Raw genomic sequence first — 14,208 nt, 5'->3', positions numbered from 1 at the left:
CTTGTGGAGGTGTTTGTATATGTCATCGAGGTTTCTAATTATGCCCCTACAGTTTCGTTGGACAATTCTTTGACCTGCCATAAGGTCTAGAAGAAAGATTCTGCGTGTAGGTTTTGCTTGGGTGGAGGCATTTATGTCACTGAGCCCGAATCAGGGCAGGTGACTCAGGGAGCTTGTGGTTTTTGCCATGGCCAAGACTGCCCCGCAGATTTTTGTACGATTTCAATGCAGGACGGAGTGGCTTGACATCCATGACGTCATCTCAGTTTTGGGGAATTGACGAGATGGACGTTTTGCGGTGCCCACCCACAACATGTCGGATGGGGTGGAAGGAGATCCCTCCATCACTCTTCTTGAAGTGCTGAACATGGCTGCAGAAGAGGGTCCTCCTGCACCAACATCCGTCGCCCCTGGAGTTTTGGTGGTGGTACTGTGTGGAGTGGCGACGGCAACACCACTTCTAGGGTTATATCCTTCAGGTGCAACGCCTCCGAACAACGCCGGTGATTCAGCGGTTGTTTGGGCTGCCTATGGCAACGCCTCGGGAGTAGGGGCGGAACTCAGTTTCACAGATGTGAGTAGTCGCAAAAACCAGACGCCGCCCTACCCCCCGGAGTGCCGCTTCGTGGTAGCCCCTTGAAGCATGCAAAGCATGCTGTTTACGGGATTCGGGAAATGAGATGTTTTATATCAATTTTAGGTTATTCATTTCTATTTCCTTCTTAAACTCCTGCAATAGCGAGAGCATACTCGGTGGGGTCCTTCACAGTTGCTGCACTTTGTATGTGTGCTTTTTCAGCCGTCATTTGAATGGTCGTAATCCAAGCCCTTTACACACATTTGTTTTCCTCGGAACGACTTTCTGCCATGCAGGTACAGCTGACAATTAAAACAACGTCGCGCGCTGGGTATGTGCGCCCTGGAGTGGAGAAAGCCTGCGTTTACCCACTCTGGCAGAGTGCAACGATGAAAGGTCCATATTATGTTTTTTTCCTTCATTTTGTTTCCGCCCTGCCACATGGTGATGCGTCGCACCACGATTAGCCCCTGCTCGCGCAAACATTCAAGAAGGTCAGGCTCTGATTCATTCATCAGTTCTGATTCTGGGATAACACCTTCGCAGCCATTAGGGTACGGTGAGGAGTTGCTGTGATTTTAAGGTCAGCTAATTTGATTTACTTGATAAGAGTGTTGGAGTGGTATTTATTCTTCATTTCGATCAGCAGGTCTCCAGAGGTGAACTTCGTCATTTCATTGCTTTTGAATACCAGTCTTTCAACAAATTTTGCTAGTGAACGAGAGTAAACCGTCGGGCTAGTTGGAAATTGTTCATGACTGCGACGGCGCACAAAAAACGGGACCAGGGAAGAGGACACAAATAACGCAGTCTCCAACTAAATTTATTATCAGAAAAAGCACACATCTATAGGCTCTGTCACATGACCTCTTTAGGGGAAGACATGCGCATGTGGATTCCGAATACTCGTTACACGTACGGCGCTAGCAGGTTAATCTCTTTAATGTAGTAGGACCGGCCATGGGTTACTTACAGAGTCATCTTTTTCAGAAGAAATGTGGAAGGGTTCTACCGACTCTCTTGGCCCCGGTTTTATGTGGGAACATAAAGCATCTGTGTAATTGAAACACGCTGTGCGACCACAATCTGCGCAATGGATGGTCAAGGGAGTGGAGGGGCGCCCTAAAGACTCGCCAAATTCTCTCTTAATCGTATGTTAATACAGCGTCTAGCTTGACCCACATACGGATGACCACACGTCATTGCGATCCGCTATACAACGTCTTTCTAGCATTCAACAAATCAGAGCGAATGCCGCACTGTATATTATGTGTACCTTGGGTCTGTTGTCCGAACTTCTTTCGAACGAGAGGGCACACACTACTGAGCTTATTCTTCTCCGAAAACACCACCTTCACACCAAATCTCGCTGCCACTTTCTTTAACCGATGTGATAAGCCGTGCACGTACGGAATCACCGATAATGTGCCTCGCTCATCCGGTTCACGCCCTTTTTCATTGCACCCTCCATTGCGCAGAATGTGGTTGCACACCCTGTTTCAATAACAGATGCATTTTACGTTCCCGCAAGAAACAGGTGCCAAGAGAGTTGGCAGAAGCCTTCCAAATTTCTTCTCAAAAGATGGCTGTGTAAGTAACCCATCGCTGGTCTTACTTGATAAAATTAACCTGCTAGCGCCGCACGTGTAACGTGTGTGCGGAATCCCCGTGCACATGTGTGGCCCTAAAAGTCATGTGACAGAGCCTATATAGGTGTTTTTTTCTAGACAAAGTTTCGTTGCAATTAGCGTTGTGTGTGTTCTCTTCCCCGGTCCCGTTCTTTTGCGCGCAGTTCTAGTCATGAACCTTTGCAACTCAATACACAGATTTGCTGGTGACGGGGGTTGCCTTATCAGCTGACTTCATTATCAGAAAGCGTGGCAAGCTGTCCAGGTTGCTGAAGTTATCGGTTTCAAAATTGCTTCGCTTTCAAAATTGGTTTCAAAATTCAAAATTGGTTTCAAAATCGGTTTCAAAATTGCTTCGGTGTAGCCTCTTTTTAGGGGCCTATCAGTTTTTTGGGGGGATGAAGAAAGAAGCCATAAAATATAGAATAACCTCGGTAGCAAGGCCCGTCGCCAACCACCGAACCCAACAAGGGAACGTCGCTTTGCAACACACACTAAGCATACGTTACCGCTGTAACCGTAGGCTCCGAACCTAGAGTAATGTATTCGCACAGGGTTAACCCTCACCGCCTGGAAAAAAGTACAGAAAGGAGGCAGAGAAAAGAGCAAAGGAAAGTGTTAGGACAGAAATGAGAAGAAGACCGGAAAAGGCGACTGGCTGGTCCCCTGGGACGACTGAGGCTGGGGCACCCTCTGCGAGAAGCGGGACCCAAAATGGCGCGTTGCCTCCTCCAGGGGACCATAAATGTCCAAACCAACCCTGGCTTTGGCTCAGCCACCACGATGCCTTTTTTTCCCGGACACGGCAAACCTACGCACAGCCTAAACCGCGGGAAGGTCCAAGTTTTGTTTATTAGAAAGACTGCTTTGTCCCGATAACAATGATACCGATATCATCGCAATCTTCGAACAAATAACGAAGATATAAAGAAGAAAAGCCAATTTCCCGCAACTTTCCTATGACGTCACGGAACCTTGTTTGTGCTATTGGCGGCCGCCTAACTGACCTGTCGTGACGACACATGACTGGACGTCTGTACTGGGGCCTTCAGTTCCATTTGACCGCATCACTTGAATGCTAACGTGCAGTTAACGCACTGAAAATTGTTCTATTTTTGGCCCGTATGACGTCATTCTTGTTCATAACGTCACTGTGGCGCAAAATTGGAAAGTTTTTATATACTTCTTGCTTTTCTTCGTTAAAAAAACATATTTTGCGGCTGTAATGTAGCTGAGTGAGATACTGAATCCTAGTTGTTTCAAATTAAACGAAGTTGTATTTCCTCTTCATGGCTCCTTTAATACACAAGGTGTCACGTGCAGGGACTTTCTGAACTCTGCTGGTGCGACAAGTGCCTGAAGGACTGTTTTCCTGAAGTTAATGACTTAGAATGCCTAGAATAGGAATTCTTTCATACGGACGGGGCTGCTAAGTACGGTGCTGCAAAATTCGAAGTAAGGTGTTTTTCGTACCGAACCTGTACCTGAGTTGTCCGAAACAGCGTAGAGGAGGAGATAAGAATAATTCTGGCAACCCGGGCATCTTTACCATGCGCTGAAGTGCTACACATAGTCGTTTTTGTTTTTCGTCTTTATCAAACACGAAATCGAGGAGATCAAACCTGCGTGCCAAATACAGCGCAAACTTCTCAACTTGCAGGGAATTTGGGTCCAAAAGGTAGTTTGGAGTAGTATGTTTGTACCTTCAGGCTTGTTCTACCTACAATGTAGCTATATTTGCTAGCCTAGAAAAGGTAGCGATAAAAGCGCTAAGTACAAATACGCGCAGACGCGTTCCCCTGCTGAACGGTTTACAACCATTTCCTGTCCTCATAGAACCTAACTGATGCATATCATAACAGCAAAGGTGTTATAGCTTGAGCTTGGTCCGGCGGCCCTTGCAAAATATGTTCGAAAATAAAATTTCAAGGAAAAACACGGAGCGAACGTCTGTCAAGCCATTTGTTCACAATACTCGCGTGGAGGCGGCGACCGGACCAAATGCCAAGAAGTGGAGGTCTTCCGAGGCAAGGACGGGCTACAAGAAGGTTTGCCCTACGTATTGTACCGTCGGAAGACGACGACGAAAGGAACGACTACAATTCTACTGAATAAAATACTAAGTTTTCTTTTACGGCCTCTTTCCGAAAATAATTTAGTATTTTGAGGTCCCCACGTATTTTAACGACCGATTTAGCCCTGGCCAATCCCCCCTTGTGGATAAGTGTCAAAATATTTGAGGACATCGTCATCATCATCATCATCATCAAAACAGTGCATATACTTTAATGGTTTTTGCTTTACAGTACCGTCAAAAACGACTTTGCACTGCTAGGTTCCGGCTGCTCCCTCTATCCTGGGACCCGCTGTGAGTGTGGGGAGAAGCTAGGTCGACCCGCAGCTCGGCTGTTTTTTCAGCCTTGCACCACTGGTTCAAGCTGCGCCAATTTCTGGTATGCAGGCGTACTTTATTAGCCCGTGTCTAGAGTGCCGTCCGACGGTATTCTAAACACTCCACTATATCGACGTCCTCCACGTTTTATAACAAAATTGCCGCGTCTGGAAGTACATCACTCTAGATAACGTAAAGCAAGGCAACCTAACTTAAACATAACAAAACCTAACGCACGCAAAGAACTCGTTTCAAACACTACAACTAACATAAGGCATAAGAATTACACTTCATTTATATAATGAAAAAAAAAACGAGGCAAGAGCTGGTCTCGAACTACCGACTTTGAGATCAAGAAGCCAAGATGGACCCTCTACACTACCACGAGAGACTCTTTGGCCGGTGCTAGCCTAGTGTTAAATATTCGAATGTCGTCGGACGGTACTCTAGCCATGCCTGCAACGGTCAGCTATAGTGCCGTCGGACGGCACTCTAGACACTGCGATTTTATTATGTGCTCCTGGCACTAATGTCCTGGCCTATAGAAGCTATATTCCCCAATTAAATAAAAAAAACAATCCCCATGAGTATTTTTCTTGTGGTTTTGCTTTTTTTTTAAGCATAGGAAGAATGACGTTAAGCATTCCTTGACTGCAAGTAGAGCAGTACATCACTCATGGGCACGGCAAACATATTTCTACTAAGTGGCAAAGCATATTCTTCACTTGCAAGAAATACACCCTAAGCAGCAGTGGAGAGCTGTTGTTAAATGTTTTTGAATGTACAGCAAACACTTACATGATGGCACAGGTTCACTCATTCTTTCTTTCACTTTGAAGACTTTATGCAGTGTAGTGCCATCATCAGATCGTTGCCCGGTGGTCAGTGGTTCAATTCTCAGTTCATGGTTCAAAATTCCGCGCTGAAAATAAAACGGCATCACTGTACAGCACTCAACCTTTGTCGCTGCTGGAAGCATTATTTTTGCTACTTATTAGGCACTTGACTTCACCTGTGGCTGCGCCTGAGTCGGCAGCATCCTTGGTGTCTGAACACCTATAAAGGGGAGCACTGCTATGCTGCTCTTGCAGACATTCGTTGCCAAATCGCTAGGGCAGCTCACACTGAGGGTACCATGCTTGAGAGACCCTAATTAACATACACAATGTAGGAGCGCAGAATGTACTGTGGAGCACTGACGGGATGAGAATGGGGTGGAGTGCATTCGGCAGGCATTCACAGATGATTAATGGCAGCGTACTATTCTTCCTGAAAACGAAAATGTGTGACAGCTGTATCGTACCGGTACTCATCTACAGGGCAGGAAGTTGAAGGCTCTCTAAGAGAGTCCAACTGAAATTGAGGACGACTCAGCGAGCAATGGAACGGAATATGATAGGTGTAACATTCATGAACAAGAAGTGAACGGAGTGGATCAGGGAATAATCGCGTGCTAAGGACATATTAGTAGAAATTAGGAAGAAATGGGTGTGGGCAGGGCATGTATAGCGAAAGCAGAACAACCGTCGGAAATTAAGGGTAACAGAGGGGATCCGTAGAGAAAGCAAGCATGGCAGAAAGTTGGATGGGTCGATGAGATCAAGAAGTTTGCAGGAAAAAATTAATGCAGTTAGCCAAGAACCAGGGTAATTCGAGATTTATGGGAGAGGCCTTTGACCTGCAGTGGGAGTACACAGGATAACGATGGTGATGATGATGATGATAAGTGTATTGCCTGTTTGCTTTCTTTGTTAAGGCGACCATGGTGGCGCTTGTAATTTATGTCACAGGCAGTTTCTGAGCAAAGCCATCAACCCGGAACTTCTCATGATAGGTAAGAAGAACCGCTTCAGAAAGCAGTTTTAAGCCAGCCTATAAACCTATACATTTGGGACACAATTTTTTTCCTTTACTTTTTTGTGCACAGTTTTCATGGTAACACGTTAAATATTTTCCTACAACCTATTGATGGTTGTGTTCTTACTGGTAGTACAAAGTATTGATCGATAAACAAGTAATAATTGATATTTTGGAGTCTGATCCCTATAACGCCTTATTTAAAGGGTGGGACATTGTTGTACTACATAAGTTCGCATTACTTGTGCGGGACTCGTTTTTGCAACAATCGGTGTGGGAGGCTTCTTTAGTAGTAGGATTTTTATTTCCATAAAACGACGAAGACTTACAAAAATGAAAGCCGCTCTAAGCTATATAGGTAGAAGTTAGGTATACAAAAGAGCCGCTGTCCTATGTGAAGAAAATTCAACAGCAAACCAATGGTAGCTTCTTCGCTTATAGCTGTTGCTAAGTATGTTCAAATGTTCCGTATTTCTCAGTGATTAACTTGCATCGCGTAAATAGCTATGAATAATTTTGCTATTTCACCAAAATATGGACGGCCATATCAAGTCGCACAAAAATGTCGGCGTACCCCTTCCTGTGGTAGAATTGTTGTAATGTGATATAATTTTCACACGCGTTCTAAGTCCTGAAGCTCTGCGATTTCCATGTGACTGTCAAAAAGAAAGGTATGCATCACAGCTAACTTATCAACATAAACTTAGATGTCTTCCCTATCCGTAATTTTTTTATGAATTGAGTGTAAAGCGTTAAAGCATTTCAAAAAAGCTCACCACTTCCAGGTCTCCTTGCAACTGCTTGACGACGACAGATGACTGGTGCTTATTATCGTGGTACAGGTTCTTTTCCAGCTCTCTGCCATTCAACTGTGGATAAAATTAAGAAGTGGTTCTTCCATTGCAGTTTCAAGGCCCACAGCAGTGAAAGAATTAATAAAGGAGGGATCATTATCCCCCTGTATGGGAAGTGGTAGGCTAAACTTCACATGTGCGCGACGGCTGGAGAGAAATGTTTGGTGCAATCAACAAATAAATGTAGAAGTATGTGTGCATGACGAACAATTAAGATGCAATGGCGTGCTACACAACTTGTACCACTGATGCTTTTATACACGGGAAAATTATGATCCAGTAGTTATGTGTAGTCCAAATAGTTATAGTTTATGCCTATATGACGCCAAATCACAGTGGGGACTACTACTGACGAAGAGCTTATTGAGACGTCATCTAAACATTTCGGCAAACACGACGTCCCTTGGTGAGAGATGATACAAACGCACTGGGGGAGAGACAGAAAACAATTAGCCTCGTTTGACTGAAATGATGTTGGGTGCACGATGTTAGAGCGAAGCTGCCTAGAGTTTCCTAATAGCAAGGTCAACCTTCATAGAACTTCTCAAAGCTAGAAGATCAATTCCCGTTCGCCCCAACTCAATTTTGCGTGTTTCACGGCTGCGCCATATTTTGGAACCTTTTGTTACTATTGAAGTGGTAAGACTTGCACGAGGGGGTGCCACAAGCTCCTTTTGTACTTTGCGGTGGAAACATTTTTAAAGCGTAGCGTTTTTTTTTGCTTTCGCAGAAATTAAGCAGCCACATATTTTTAATTAAAACTACAATGCAACTGTTACTTAAATGATATTTGCGTAATATCCCTTGCATCAAACATGCTGTTTTCTTTTTTGCTCAACAATGTTGACAATTATAAACCTACCAACCAAGTTTATTCTTTCATGAGTGCTTTGCTTATGTAAACGTCTCGTCCACGAATGCTTCTGATTTCCGGCATGGCGTACTTGCGTTTGCTCTTCCCCTCTTTAGGCTTTGCCCTCCGCACATCCCGGCACCACCGTTACCACGCCTTGTACCCTGGACGCCTCCACAAAGAATCGCTTTGCTGTTAGAAAACTTTGCTAGGGGTGGTGATTCGGGGTAGGAGTCGTCGGGGCAGGCCCAAATGTGGTGCTATACGGTGGCATTCGTGCAGCCTGATGTGCATTTAGGAGAGGAGGCTACGGAGGGATGAATACAATGAGCGAGAGCTCTATTAGGCATGGATCCTGTTTGTATCCGGAGCCGTTCTTGTGTGTACCTGAAGGAGGGTGGGCGGGAGGTATTAAAGGAAAGAGAGGCGGTAATACCTGGTGATCTCGTGGTTGCCCAAGAGGCTGTCGCGGGTGAACCTGACTCCGTGGGAAGAAATGGGGCTGGGTATGCCTGGGAGTTTAGGCTGGGAATGTTGCACGGGCCACCCCATTGCCTCCAAGCCCAGTGTGGACAGCAGTACAGATCAGTTCTATTTGTGTGGTTGGAGGATTTTTCATAAGTAGTCTTAGGGCAAATTTAGAAATGGCACTGGCAGCGAAATTTCGAATTCCCGTTCTCAGATCGGGTGATGTGAATGCAGGAGTTATTTGGTGGGACACGGTCAGTGAAATTGTCGCCTCTTCCGCCGTTGCAGGCTCCGAGGTACGTATCGTGAGCGAGAGGAATGGGGTGTTCTGAGGGCATTCCGAAGGCGTTCTTGTGACGGTATTCGGCAGGATCTACGCACACCGCGGTACGCCACGTGGGGTAGACTTCTGCTAAGGTCTTGGCAGGCTTCTCTCTCCAGCCCTGGTAATAAGAGGGGCAAATTTTGGGGGGATAGGATGGAATTTATTCCAGTCGCGGACGTAAATAGGTATGGGATATGGTCAGTAATGAAGGTGAGTTGAGCCCTAGGCGTTAAAGGAGGTGTTTGTCGGGGGGTAGATTTGACTTGACGGCTAAGTTGACTGACGCAGTGTGCCTCAGATCTTGGATGGGGTTGTACCCTCCAGATTCTTCTAGTCTAGCGGGGGAGATGCCGGGTGGGAATCGCAGAGCACCTTTATATATTCCGTGGATGAGGCAATTGGTTTTGTCGAGTTCTGAATTAAAGGGAAGAAGGTAGTGGAAGGCATGGGCGATTCGGCTAACGACGAAGGCTTATACGAGGGGGAGCCTGTCTACTTTCTTAAAGGAGCACTGACACAAAAATTTAATGTTACACTTTTATTGTTCTTATTGATGCTTAATGGCCTGGCGAACCTGAAACAGCACTTCGAATACTTCAGCGCGCGATAGTTATTTACATTGAACGGCCTGAAAATCGTTTGTTTCAAATTCCCGCGCTTGCATCCAGAACGGCGCATATGACAGACCCCCCGCCTGACCTCACCGCTATGTGCGGACGTCAGCGGCGCCCGCTTGAGAGGGTGTTGCGCCCGCTCTACGCTCGTGGGGCCGCGCGCATCAACTGACGTCACGAGCTTTTGACGAGCGCTGCCGCGTCAATTCTTTTGGCTCTCCCTGGATGATGTCACGCTGATGTCCATTTGCTGAGTGCTGCTCCTCGTGCTGCTCCGTCGGCGCGATAAATGAGATCCAATTAAACTATGTTCTTCGCGTCGCAGGCCGCTCATATTTCACCCAGGGTATTCAGTTGAGTGAAGGAAGCGAACTGTGCAATAATATTAACGCCGAAAATTGGTGTCAGTGCTCCTTTAAGCCCATGTTTTACGAGGCGATTGCGGTGAAGGAGTAAGATGTTTTTGCAAGCGTGGGAGGAGATGAGCTTCATGCACTCTGTTGTACATTAACAGTGTACGACTAGGCCGAGGATTTTGATTTGTGGGACGGTAAGGCAGAGGCTTTGAATCTATGTAGACTTGGATGTTGAAAGCGTTGCGGTTTCCTCCCTTTGGAGGGAGAATAACAACATCTAATTAAGAGGGGTGCATTGTAGGCTGGCTATTGCGGCTACCTCATCTACGCCTGACGCTGCGCCTTCGAGAGTCTCCTACATTTGTGCATCACTACCTCCGCGTGTCCAAAGTTTGAGGTCGGTCGCACTAATCCGTTGGTCCCGAAAGCTTTGACACACGTGTCAACATGACTATTTTGAAAGTACACCCCTTCCCTCTCCCTTCACACAGCAAGTCATTCTCCAGGAAACTTCCCTAAACCCCTGTCACCCTTGCTAACATTATATACGCTCGTTCAGATACATACGCTCACACAGATAGTAGGCGGGCCAGTTGGTACATAGCTGAGTCACAAACAGCGCAGGAACGAGACGAAAGGAAGATCACACAAACACGGCGCCGTGTTTGTGTGATCTTCCTTTCGTCTCGTTCCTGCGCTGTTTGTGACTCAGTTACATACGCTCGTTTGGATAGCGACGTTTGCTCGTTTGGAGAGCTTCGTTCCGACAAGGTAATGCGCGGTATTTTTTGTACAACTGCTGTATACACTTGTTCTTGTTAGTTATGATTGCTAATGTGTGGAACCCAAGCCACATTTAACCCAATACGTTTGCAACATTTAGGAAGTGTACCTTGCCTAACTGAGATACACTCTTGGCTCATTATATGGCAGGGGCTTGGGCAAACATCACTGATATGCTGATACCATCTCCCACACTCACGTAAACTTCATCGGAAGTGTTGCCAGCAGCAGTCCGGAACAAAAGCTGCGGAGCCACTACAGAACTTTTTTGGAGATTAAGCTTCAACTGGTCATGAATATGCAGCACCATACTCCCATCCTCTGCTCGGCTTTGAAGTAGTTTCGGATAGACCAAGAGAATCTCTGAAAACAAATGCGAAATGAGCTGATATTAGAAACAATAAAAATGTGACAATGGCAACCTGCAAACAGTCTGTTACTCGAGAATGAAGCCAGAACGCCACACAAATCAATATTTTTCAGGTGTCACCCCCGTGTATACGACATGGTAGATGCAATGCGCTGTTTATTACACTAAAAAAGAAAAAAAAGAAAGGGGAAAGGATTCGACTGGTTGGAACAGGCTCCAAGTATAAAAAAATATCAGGTGGGTCCCGTCGCGGTGGCTTACTGGCCAAGGCGTTTTGCTTCAGAGCCCAAGGACGCGTGTTTGATCCCTAACACGGTGGCCGCTTTTCAGGAGAAGGAAAAACAGAAAACGCGCGTTTTTCGAGATTTCGGCGCTCATTGAAGATCTGGAGGCGATCAAAATCGATGCGAAGCCCTCCAATACGCCGCGGCTCATAGCCGATGTGTAGCGTCGATGCGTTAATCCCCCCAAATTTAAACTTTGACTTATGATGTGTGATAGTCGCTAAAAGGGAGAAAACAGGAAGACCTGTCGGAAACGACGAAATAACAGTCGATCTATAACACAATGCACAGACACTGTAATAAAAAAAAAGTGCAAGATTGTTGGTACAACGCTCCAGAAATTCAAAGGCAACGCTGGCACCGAAACAACATGAAAGAAATTTATTTCTACAAAAATAATGACATCATAGAGTAAAAAAACAAGATGTTATTATAAAAGTATTACATACGAACAGTAGCTACATAGTAAATTTTTATCAAAGAAGAATGGGGTTGGTATGGGAAAGAGTTCAGGGAAATACATTATTTTATGGTAATATTCTTAAGAATTAAAATATCTGTGAGGTATACTACTCTTCTCTACTTTGTATATTCATATTTAAAACAACACTTGACTCAGTTGGGGTTTTTTTCATCGCATGATATAGAACAGAAATTGCAATTAATTTTGAGATAGAGGTGAGCGTATTTTGGTTGTGCTTTTTGCAGCAAACTTTCTGCACACAACCAGTCGCCTTATTTGCATCCAGTCCTTTACCCTTGTTGCTACTGTAAGCGAACGAAATATGTAGAACATTCGACTGATGATCAAAACTATACAATATAACCCTTTTGGCATTATAGTTTGTTTCATTAGCAGAGGCACGTATAGTAAAAGCCACTCATGGCCTGAAATTCTGGAATATCGCTCTTGACTTGAGCATGTGTCGCAAAACACGGCTGCGTAAATCAATTTCGCTTTGGTTTGCAGTTAAATATAGAACCAAGAATTCGGAAATCAGCCCCACAGCCATTGCATAAAGGGCATTCTTTAAGAATTCTTGTCTCACACTTTGGGCCACGTAAACTAATTTTGGTAAAATGAGTTAGCTTTAAGTGTTGCGCAGAAATGCTGCATATATTGCATTGTTTTAAAAGTATTAAGGCAGGAGTTACCTATATTAATTGACGTGCAAGAAATATGAACACGCTCCTCAGTTATTAATAATACTAAAAAATTTCTGAGAAGCCCTGTATTCGATGCTTCGTGCGGTAGTTTAAGGGGTGTTGGTAAATAATATCTTAAAGAATCATTTTAACTGAAAAGCCCATTGCCGCAGATATCACAAAAATGATTTGTCAAAGCAATACTCAGCAGTATTTCTCTGGACACTATAATAATTAAGGGATTGAGTGATAAATAAGGCATTTAGGTCACGATGTTTGCCATACTTCCTGGCTCAACGCAGCAGGGGAGTTTGCTTTTAATTGTAGATACCCGCTGTAAAGGGATACACATGAATATTTGGAACGCACTATTACATGTTGCAGCTGAACTGTATGGTTTGTTACGGCAATGGCTGCGCGCAGGGGAACGTACAGTCAACAGAGGAAACGACAACGGCAGCCTAATTTCTTGACGTATGTTTCTAGCCTTCCCATTACCTAAACCTCCCACGACAGACCTAACTGTTTACGTATCTCCTGGGCCGGATTAATTCAACAAAATATTTCCGCTTGCCTGGCCCAAGGTTCTCTGTACTATGTATTGCTATAATATTAAATAAATACGGCCTTCTTGTAATACGTTGACCAAATATGCCAAAACCTTAACGCAGTATAGATTTGATGCTGCGATCATCCTTTTTTGCATCTGGAGTGTAGCTTGCTTTTAATTGTTTATACTCGCTGTAAGATGTACTCATAAACAATTCCAACGTAGTATTACATACTGGAGCGGAATTATGGGGTCCGTTGCTATAGTGGCTGTGGGCAGGGGAACTTACAGTCAACACAGAAAATGACGAAGGCAGCATAATTGCAATAAAAATTGCAAATTTTTTCTGGTCCTCAGTTATTACCAAACTCCACAATTGATACAGGGAGTTACTTTGCATAAGGAATAAACTCAAATTGTTTTATCGTTTTAATGGTATAGAACTGCATCTAAGTGACCATAAAACGAGAAGATTGGGATCATATTGTGTTAAAATGGTAGAGTGTGTTACAAAGCAGTTATTTTGTTTGTTAAAATGTATATCGGAAAATATACTTCGCCACCAAGCCCACTCAAATGATGCACTGACAGTGAAAATACCTGGCGCGAGTTATACCATGTTACGAACTTAAATATATTGTTAAATACACGTCTTCATCGTTGGGCCAGAAGTTGCACTTCTTTGAATTTGGACAAAGATTATTTTTATAAGCTACATAAGATTGCACCTTTTCCTCTGCCATAAACGTACTGTAACTCACCAGCTTGAGATCGGTTTATGAACGCCAAAAGTAACAACAATAATGCCCGATTCTTCATTGCATCTGTACCAAGAGCTAGCATTTCTACATCTGCGTTGGGGAATATCTGCCCCAAACACTCTTATACAGAAGTCTAACCCCACATGGACACCACAGGAACAGTGACAAATGACGTCACTGTCAGTTCGAATCAGTTGCACTTCTTCTCCAGTTTAGAAATCACGTAACGCATTCAATTCAATTGCGTCAAATGTCAGAAAAACGTTCGCATAGTGATACAGCTCGCTAAATACCACTGATCTCACACCTTTTTTTTTCTTGGAGACCTAGAACAATATGTGGACCGGATTATATTTTTCTTTCTTTATATCCTTCTATAGAGCTGGATAT

At 44.5% G+C, this 14,208-nt stretch overlaps 1 protein-coding gene across 1 annotated transcript in view; it reads right to left on the bottom strand.

The window, feature by feature from the left end:
• Positions 1-13,901, bottom strand: part of LOC144142988 (venom metalloproteinase antarease TserMP_A-like) — a 55,054-nt gene extending 41,153 nt beyond the window's left edge. The window contains exons 1-4 of the mRNA XM_077674813.1: positions 13,819-13,901; positions 10,907-11,070; positions 7,231-7,323; positions 5,396-5,519 (exon numbers count right to left, since the gene is read on the bottom strand). Coding sequence (XP_077530939.1) covers positions 5,396-5,519; positions 7,231-7,323; positions 10,907-11,070; positions 13,819-13,900 — 463 coding nt within the window. The 5' untranslated portion in view covers position 13,901. The remainder of the gene's footprint in view (positions 1-5,395; positions 5,520-7,230; positions 7,324-10,906; positions 11,071-13,818) is intronic.
• Positions 13,902-14,208: the final 307 nt, after the last annotated feature.

Source organism: Haemaphysalis longicornis, unplaced genomic scaffold (genome assembly GCF_048455015.1).
Source record: "Haemaphysalis longicornis isolate Haplotype H1 unplaced genomic scaffold, Haemaphysalis longicornis Haplotype H1 scaffold_6, whole genome shotgun sequence".
NCBI lineage: Eukaryota > Metazoa > Arthropoda > Arachnida > Ixodida > Ixodidae > Haemaphysalis > Haemaphysalis longicornis.
The sequence above is the reverse complement of the archived record's forward strand: the minus strand, read 5'-3'. Positions and strand labels throughout refer to the sequence as shown.